Consider the following 9,754-nt stretch of genomic DNA (forward strand, 5'->3'; position numbering starts at 1 on the left):
TGAGGTGGTTGGTGGTGATCCGGATCTGGGATTCTGGGCTTTTAAATGACTATTGTTTTTAAGCCATGACTGTAACATTAAATGAATGTAGCTAAACTGTTTGCAAGGCCACATAAACTCAAACTAAAGTTCAATTGTCTTTTAAGACAACATTAAACATGTTAAACTAATGTAGTGAACACTGTGAACGTGCTAAATTTTCAGCATGTTAGCATTGTTAATGTGAGCATGTTACAATGCTTTTGCAGTGGTGGAAAGTAACTAAGTGCATTTACTTGAACACTGTACTTAAGCAGAATATGGCAATACTCAAGGAAAGTACCTTAAAAATGGTACTTGTACTTTCCTTGAGTATTGCCATATTCTGCTACTTTATACTTCTACCCCACTACAATTCAGAGGGAATTATTCTACTTAGATACAGTGTATCATATATCATATCATATATATATATATATATATATATATATATATATATATATATTTTTTTTTTTTTTTTTTTCTTCCTGAAATGGGCCATTCTGTCTTTTGAGTACTTTTACTTTTTGTACTTAGAGTATATTTTGATGGTAATACTTTTGTACTCTGACTTAAGTAAAATTTTGAATGCAGGACTTTTACTTGTAGTATTTGTACACTGTGGCATTGCTACTTTGACTTAAAGGTGCTGTAGGTAGGACTGTGAAGATCCAGGACAATTTGAACATTGACAACTTCTCAGTCCCTCCTCCGTTTCTGCTAAAGGTCAAAACGGTCTCCTAAGCCCCTCCCCCCACAAGGGAGAATGACCTCATAAGGAGCAAGATTCCAGATCGGCCCATCTGAGCTTTCATTTTCTCAAAGGCAGAGCAGGATACCCAGAGCTTTACACATATTGCCATTTCTAGCCACTGGGGGACCATAGGCAGGCATATTAATGTTAAAAAACCTCATAAAGTGACATTTTCATGCCATGGGACCTTTAAGTAAGAGATATGAATAGTTCTTTTTTCACCACTGTGCTATTGTTAGCATTTAGTTCAATGCACCGCTGTGCCGTACAGCTTGACAGAGCTGCTAGCGTGGCTGTATTGTTACACTGGAATTAGTATTTGGTGTAATGCAACTTCATGTTTCGTGCTTCATGTTTGAATGTGGTAAATAAACAAATGGTATCCTTCATTAGTTACCACAGCAGTGATTAAAAATGAAACCCTCAACATTGTGGTTGTCTCCCCCCACCCTGCTCAAATAGTGGCGGTCTTGGGTTTTTGTCATGTCGGCTGGGTGTCAGTCAAGTCATGAAGAAAAACATCAGTGGCTGCAGAGGGCTGACCACAGAGGAAAGCATTGCGTGCAGGACTCAGCGAGGCTTAAGACTTTTAGTTTGTGGGACTCTGAGTGTTGTGGCTCTTCCGGGGGATGCCAGACAATAATATCTATAGCTTCAGGATTCACTATGTGCTCGTGTCAGGAGGGCAGCTTCCATCTGCACCGTGATAACCAGCCTTCACTCAGATATAGCAGCAGCACATTCTCTCCAGCCCCAGAGGAGAACAGGAATTGTTTTCCACCACGGCTGCTATTATTTCAACTAATGACTGAAATACGAGTCCATGTGGCAATATTTGCTGTGTTACTTGAGGCCATGTCAAAACAGGGGGCATGGAATATGCTCTGTCAGCCGCAACAGTACAGATGTTGGCAGCCTTTGACAATATTTTCTGTTTAAAAAGATTAACTTTTACACTTAACACATTACATTGTTTTTCACATAACCTGCCATAAATCTCAGTTATTTATTGTAATTAAAAAAATGTGCAGTATTTCACATGCGCAACATTTAACATTTTAAGGATTTAGAGTTAGTTTCAATCCAGTGCTTACAATGACAAATACAGGTGGAAAAACACTTGACATCCCACATTTATATTTTAAAACTCCACGGTTAGAGTCGGGTCATTCTGGGTTGTATCATCTCGAGAAAAGGCACACCTAACACCTGCATTGTTCCATTGTTAACTGTTTGTTAGGATTTTCCTTTGCTGTTAAATGGCCTTAAACCTTGTAAAATTACCAGGATATTATTGTTTGCTTACGTTAAGCTACAGCATGTTTAAGCTTTATATTTGCACTTTGGATGAAGGACATGTAGCTGTTTTTGTCTTGTCATTGCACACCCAAAATAAAAAAAATAAAAGGTTGAGACAGAGAACATCATTGGGGTTTGCCTACATTTTTAATGGGATGAGATGAGGTCAAGAAAGGGGTCAACTGGTTTGACCTGACCCTCATTAATTTTGAACAATGATGCTAATAGAATTCAGGTTGCATCTGTGTGCAAGATGTAGTGATGTGGTATTAGTATCTGTGCAGGTATTTTTCAGTTAGTTTTAGACTGTTATCCTAACACAATTATTAAAAATAAGTAGCCTAAGTAAAGTATTAAAAGTACTCAATGCAGACAAATGTCTCCTGTGACCGTTATACTATTATTCAATTATACAATTGATTGTTTGGTTTGTAAAAATTCTGAAAATAGTGAATGCTGCCAGTTACGTAGAGCGCAAAGTGACACCTTCACAATGTTCGTTTTGTCCAAAGAGTCCAAACCTCAAAACTACTCAAATAAATACAAAATTATTACAATAATCATCCTATTTTTGAAGCTAAAACCATCAAAGCTATTTTGCATTTACGCATGAAAAATGACTTAAACGATCAGAATAGTTGCCAATCTGCTGTATGGGCTCGTGTATGATGAGGTCACCGTTTACTTCAAAGGGGATGCCTCGTCCCGTGACGTCACGCGCGCGCTCCTCTGAGTGTCCGGGTCCGGTGAGCAGAGAGGCAGCAGAGGATGAGGAGGAGATGAGCTGAAGACACGCTGGTCGGACAACTGCTTATCTGTGAGTGACTTTTACAACTTTTATTTTCCATAAACAGACGTTCATAAGGAAGATTTAAGCCGGAGGTAGTTCGCTTATTTTCGTATTGTCTGTTTTGTGAAGCTGGCTGTGAGGTTGAATTTTAAAACGATGTTATGGTTACCCTACTTGAATACGACTCATATAGGCTAGCCTACTTCATAAGCCGCGGTAACAATACATTCAAATTAAAATATATAAAACGTTAATTAGTAGGCTATAATTTATTGAAACGTTTAGGGGATGTAGCTACACGTCTAAGGGGAGAGGAAACTGCGAAGAAAAGAATTTGAAGATATTAAACGTAGCCTACATCTTCGACGTTTGTCAATGACTGAAAAGTTTCTACAAGACATAGGATCGATCCACTGTAACCTATCCTGTAATGTAGGCTATCATTAGTCATCACATTGCATTGCATTTTTCAAAGTTTAAATTTATTTTTATTTTTTATAGATGTTGGCTGTGAAAAGATAATTTGTATTTAACACGAAAGAATGTGTAGAAAAACAACCACAATCACACTAAACACAACAAAAAAACCACACATGCTTAAAAATAAAGTTTCCTCACATTTTTCCGAGGATAAGACAGGGAACTTTTTTAATTGTGAAATTGGATTATCACTTCGTGTTGTCTCCCTTGAGCCAAACTAAAGTTATTGCAGTTATTTTGAGACTAATTAACAGTATACGTAATCGGTGTGACAAACAACTTTGAGCTTCAATTCAGATGTTTTTATTCAAACAATCACCAGTGTGTGATTTCGCAACGTCCTCAGCCCGGTGGCCTATATATAGCCTATATCACAGCTACATAGATAATAAAGAGCTCAGTATTTCTTCTGCTCCTTGATTAAGCAGAGGACAGCATCATGCTCAGTCTACTGCGCCCCCTACTGGCCGCCTGCTTGTACCTGCTGCTGCCCGGCGGCCAGGGCTGGAACCCCGGGTACAACAATGGCTTTCACTACCAGGACATCAACGGCAACGGAAACGGAGAGAGTAGGTCCCCTGTTTGTCTGTGCGTCTGGATGCCTTTTAAGTTTGTTTGGGTTTGCTTTGCTGCATGTGTGGACAGTGGTAGAATGTAACTAAGTACATTTACTCAATTTTGAGATAGCTTGTAGGCCTACTTTATTTATGTTGGCTATTTCCATTTCTGATACTTTATACTTTATACTCCACTACATTTCAGAGAGAATATTATACTTTTAACTCCACTAAATGTATTTGATAGCTTAAGTTACTTTGCAGATTCATATTATTAATACAACATATAATCAACATGATGTAATAGGCTGTTAAACCAGTGGTTCACAAAGTGGGGTCCTAGGACCCCCAGGGTTCCTTGAGGAGGTTCCAGGGGGTCCCCAGCAAAAAGGGGAATAATTTAGTTTCCTATTATTCCATCCATAAGTAACACAATGACTCCATTTTATTTAGGTTGGCAAGTAAGACGGTATTAATGTTATTAGTTACAGCTGAGGTTGACAGATTAAAATGTCCACTGTGAGGTGTAGCTGCTGTGAAACAATGCTGATTGTAACTGGGTTTTGAATAGCTGAGTAGGTTCGCACTATAAATGTTAATGCACACAAACGTCAGCACGCAGACTTAATTCACTTTAGAATCACAGTTTTTGAGTGTGCTGTTAACATACAGTATTGTCCCACAATTCAGTGCAAAGCTGGAAAATATACAAATTGTTGCAATGGAACAGCTCCAGGGACTGTCGTGGAAAACAAAAAATAAATAAAATATTTGTGTTGATCTACAAAGAAGGATTGCTTTGTGCAGCACAGCTTTGTACCTTCAGGGGTAACGGCAGCAGACAACATCATTGCACACTGAAAGGCTTATATAGCGAATGATAAGTGCAACTCTGAGATTAATGTGTTTCATCACAGGCTTCACTAGAGTTGCTTTGAATAGAATAATATTAATAATACTAATACTACTATTTTAAAGGCACTTTGCTTTCTCTTAATGAAGTATAACTGGCAGTGGCATTCAAAAGTTACTGACGTCATTCTGTGGTTGTCTTATTTTTTTTAACAGTTAAGTACGTACATTTTTGTGTGTGTGTATATATATATATATATATATAGGCATAGCCTATATTAAAGTCAAAAATATGTGATCTCCGAATGCGAATGACTCCACAGGAGGAAATGTCATTCTTATATGAGGCTCCTTTTTCAACTACAAGGTCAGTATTGTGTTTCACTAACAAAACATGAATTATCCGTGCATTTATATGGAACTAAGCTTTAGGAGCTTTCCATCTTTACTCTCCTCCCTCGACTATTTTTGACAGGCTCGATAGACGGCGGAAGAACAACCTTTCTTTTTAGTAAACTCTGAGTACACAAACAATGTTGTCAATGCTTTTGTTCATGTGTGGAGCCCCTGGCGATACTTCGAGCAAAGTTTCATGTTGTGTCAAGCCTTCTTAGTGTTTTAAAAATAGCTATTTTGAGGCTAGCATAAAAGTGCCCCTAGCACTCCCATTCAAAAGGCCATTTGACCGAAAAACGAAAATACGATAAATCTTAAAAGTGGCGATTTCGTCCTAAATATGCTTTTAAACGAAAGTTTGACTCGGGTACATTCACAAAAAGACACTAGGTTGCATTTTGGCGAGAGTTACGCTTTAAGTGTGAATAGCTTATAAACAGAAAAACAAATGTGTTGCATATAGTGTAGAATTGGTATGTAATAAAAGTGGAAGACCGTTTAGACTTTTTTAAAAAGACATTTTATCATAGCAGGGAGAGCACAAGTGTTACTAATAACATCAGTACTTATTTATTCATGTTGTGTGTGTGTGTGTGTGTGTGTGTGTGTATTTTAGGGCACTGTATCCTGGCTCACATGCATGGTTTACTAGGACCCAAATGGAGCCATCATTAATGTTATTCGTTACAGTTATGCTTTCCCTGCTGTTACAATTCAAAATGTCTGCTGTTAAAAAGGTTAATTGCGGGATAGGTTAATCCATAAAATAAAATGCATGGATTAACCCAATACACCAATCACATCCAAAGCAATTATAGCCTACCCCATAGGCTACTTGACCAGCTCAGTACAGCTTTTCTACACAGACAAGAGCGCTTTAGCTTTAAATCATCATCATCATCATCATCAATACTAAATATATAAAACAAAGTTAGGATTCGACTGTTTAACATATGTTGTATTTCTGGTGTTTGTGTCTTTTTTTTTATTAGTCTATTTTAACGGGGTTCGCCTCCACGTGGATTCCCCGCAGCTTTCGGTGTCGGCCACCAGGGGGAGCACCGTCACCCTCCCCTGTCACTACCACTACGAGCCTGAACTGTCCGCACCACGCAGGACCCGGGTCAAATGGTCCTGGTTGCCTGCCAACACTGTCCATACACCTGCTTCCCCCGAAGCCTTCGCCAGGGAAACTGAGGTTATGGTCGCCATGGGCAACCGTCACCGCAGCTATGGCAGCTTCAGGGGCCGCGTGCGCTTGCGACGCTCGGCACCAGGGGATATGTCCCTAGTGATCAATGAGCTGCAACTCAACGACACCGGCAGATACCGATGTGAGGTGATTGATGGCCTGGAGGACGAGAGTGTGACGGTGGAGCTGGAGCTGCGGGGTGAGGAGAGAGAGAGAGAGAGAGAGAGAGAGAGAGAGAGAGTGTGGTGCGTCAAGGCTGAAGTGTATTGATTAGGGTGAAATGTTATGTGAAGTGAGTCTCAAAATCTTTTGAAGATGATAGAGAGATGTCAACTGAGAAGCTTGTGATGGTAGCCTAATGCAATGTTCTACTTTCAAGTACAGTGTGGCAGGGATTGGCTCATTCAAGATGGGACCTGATGAAACAGTTTCCACCTGGAGTGTAAGCACTTGAAGTAGATACACACAGACACATTGCTGGATTAATCCACTAGGAGGCCCAGCAGTAAAACTAATCTGTGAGCCCAATCAGTCCCTCCAGAAAAACGCGATTATGCGATCGCATGATTCAATGCATAATCAGCCAAAGTCCGCATATTTATGCAGGGGCCGCATTCTTTCAAAGACGCCGCATAAATTGCCGATTTCCGTGCAAAATGTGCGGGGCTTGCATGATTTCATAATCCCCGCATTTTCGTTGCAAAAAAAGTCACATATATCTTAGCAGAAAGGTGAAAAATGTTGCGTTTACTTCACACAAGAGCAGCCATTTTCCCCTGTTGCCATGGGAATGTTATGAAATGACTTAATTACGTGACGTGAACATCATCGAAAAGCTGCAAACCCCGCGATGAAGCCATGATGAAACGGCAGTTTTTGCACGTTCCCGCAATTTCATTGCATAAAATTGGATAAATATCCCGCATATTCCATCGCATTTTTTAAGAAAACGTGCCGCATAATCAAGGAAACCCAATGGATAAAAATAAAAAAACCTGATACAGCGCCAATTTATCCCAGTGGCCATTTGCATTACTGCAGCTAAATCATCCCTTATGGCCCTTAACATGTTTTTTTTAACATAAACCGCCATTTTAAAAGAGACGTCTGTAAAACTGTTGACAGGTGACAATTTTTAAACCTTTAAGGATTTATGTTTGTAAAACAGAAAAGCTATTTTTATATGGGAAATACTAATTCTCCTGTGCAGTAGGCTGAAAGCAAACCAGAAATCATTTATACTTTTTAGGCTTATGTGCTGGGAGAGCAATTTTTATTCAGATGAATGGGCGCCATCTTCGAGTCCAGCCTTCCATTTTTTATGACATATCCATGGTGGGCCCCTATTGACCACATGTTTGTTGTAATTTGGTTAAACACTTATTTACTTAATTACGTAATATGCACCATGTCAATTTTGTCACAGGACCCCTATACGGGTAACAATGTAGGACCCGCCTAAAAGCCCTAAACATTTCAGTTCTGCTTTATTTTGCATATTACAGATGCCTTCAGATGCAATACACAATGTCCTATGCATCTCAGCTTGGATGAGCCCCTTTGGTAATAGGGCAGTCTCTCTAACCACTAGGTTGCCTGCCTATATATTGCTAATATGACCATAAAAAGATAGAACAAACTGTCATAATACACTTCTCCTCCCGATCTAGGCGTGGTGTTCCCCTACTTCTCTCAGAAAGGACGCTACCATTTAAACTTCTTTGGGGCCCAACAAGCGTGCCAGGATCAGGAGGCCACTCTGGCTACATTTGAGCAGCTCTTCACAGCTTGGGAGGAGGGGCTAGACTGGTGTAATGCTGGCTGGTTGGCTGATGGCACAGTGCAGTATCCAATCACAGTCCCACGTGACGGCTGCGGGGGCGTGGATATAGCTCCTGGTCTGCGCAGCTACGGACAACGGCATCGCCTTCTCTACCGCTATGATGCTTTCTGCTTCGCCGCCTCGGTCAAGGGTCAGTATGAGTGTTTGTGCACGTTTTAAACCTAAATATATCACTATATGACAATCTTTTCACTTATGATTCTCTTCTGCGTTAGGGACTGTGTACTTCTTAAACGACCAGGCCAAGCTCAACTTTACAGAAGCGGTCCAGGCTTGTGTCTTTGATGGATCTCAAATTGCGAAAGTGGGCCAGATGTACGCCGCCTGGAGGCTGATGGGATTGGACCGCTGTGATGCCGGATGGTTGGCTGATGGGAGTGTCCGTTATCCTATAACAAAGGCCCGGGCTAACTGCGGCCCACCAGAACCAGGGGTGCGTAGTTTTGGGTTCCCCCCTCTGTACCTGAAATTTGGCGTCTACTGTTATCGGTAGATTCTTTCTCCACAACACAAGAGACAAACAAACCATTCTAAGGCACTGGCTCAAAGCTCTGCTTGTGAGGTTAGCGTTGGCTGTAGCCTGGAAGCAAATGAGCAGTTAGCCAGTTTGTTCATTTCTGAGCTATTTTGAGGCCATCTGGGTTAATTGCTCTCCACCTCCATAAGACTGTAACTGATCAGTATTGAACTCAACTACAACAACTGTTAAACTATGTGCATCCATCATGCAATGCCACTTGTACAAAATGTCTACATTATATGGCCAGAAGTATGTGGACACAACCATTACACTCACATCTCTTTCTAAAACTATGGGCATTATTTTTCTGCTGTAACAGCCTCAGCTCTTTTGGGAAGGCTTGCTACGAGATTATGGAACCTGGAAACCACCACAACAGAAAAAGAAAACACCTTCCCATAGTTTGTTTGTAGATTTAGTAATTTTTTGCTGTAAGTTTTCCCTCACAGATCAAATCAAGCTAATGTTGCTCCAAATTCTTTGCCACAGTTTCTTATTGTTTTCTGCAGTGCTCTCCAGAACATTTAAACATTCAATCTTGGGAGCTTCATACTACAACCATACACTTCTGGGTTAAGTGCCTTGCTAAAGGGCACCTTGATGGTTGAGGGAGTGGAGAGTGTTTCTCATTATTTTCCTGTCAGATCTTTCCAGTTGGTCCACGATTGTACACTTACTAACTGAAGGTTACTCTTTCTTTCTAACACTGTGGAATATACTGGAGTCTTTGTTTGTCTCCTGAAATGTCTGTGTATCCCATTTTATTAAATATAATGCATCTCTTTTTCATTTTTATGATGGAGTTATGAGTGAGTATCTGTATTGTTGTAATATTTAAACTATCTTGTTTACATCCATTGTGGAAGAGGAAACAGTGTTTTGTTACATACATGTATCTTTTGTTTTTCATTATATATGTCTAACACATTTGTACTATTTTCTACAAAGTAATAAAAACACCACTTTTGAGACGTTTTTTATATGAGGTACATTTGTTAGAAGAAATTAGAATTTGATTTAGGGAAACTATCATTTAAACTTTAAAGTTCTCGT

At 40.0% G+C, this 9,754-nt stretch overlaps 1 protein-coding gene across 2 annotated transcripts; it reads left to right on the top strand.

The window, feature by feature from the left end:
* Positions 1-2,808: 2,808 nt before the first annotated feature.
* On the top strand, positions 2,809-9,499 carry hapln3 (hyaluronan and proteoglycan link protein 3). 2 transcript variants are annotated; one of them, XM_078256617.1, is made up of 5 exons: positions 2,809-2,888; positions 3,770-3,910; positions 6,139-6,537; positions 8,009-8,311; positions 8,397-9,499. In XM_078256617.1, exons 2-5 carry the CDS (start codon positions 3,781-3,783, stop codon positions 8,672-8,674), a joined length of 1,110 nt encoding a protein of 369 aa, XP_078112743.1. In that variant the 5' UTR covers positions 2,809-2,888; positions 3,770-3,780; the 3' UTR covers positions 8,675-9,499. The 2 variants fall into 2 exon arrangements, with proteins under 2 accessions (XP_078112743.1, XP_078112744.1); XM_078256618.1 differs by having other exon boundaries at positions 2,816-2,888; positions 3,767-3,910.
* Positions 9,500-9,754: the final 255 nt, after the last annotated feature.

Source organism: Sander vitreus, chromosome 8 (genome assembly GCF_031162955.1).
Source record: "Sander vitreus isolate 19-12246 chromosome 8, sanVit1, whole genome shotgun sequence".
In the NCBI taxonomy this organism is placed as follows: domain Eukaryota; kingdom Metazoa; phylum Chordata; class Actinopteri; order Perciformes; family Percidae; genus Sander; species Sander vitreus.

What these genes read in the sequence shown, in the direction of transcription:
- hapln3 (XM_078256617.1), top strand. Translation starts at nt 3,781, where the DNA reads ATGCTCAGTCTACTGCGCCCCCTACTGGCCGCCTGCTTGTACCTGCTG. An exon ending in GGTGGAGCTGGAGCTGCGGG is followed by an intron (nt 6,538 to 8,008) that starts GTGAGGAGAGAG and finishes CTCCCGATCTAG; the next exon opens with GCGTGGTGTTCCCCTACTTC. An exon ending in CTTCGCCGCCTCGGTCAAGG is followed by an intron (nt 8,312 to 8,396) that starts GTCAGTATGAGT and finishes CTTCTGCGTTAG; the next exon opens with GGACTGTGTACTTCTTAAAC.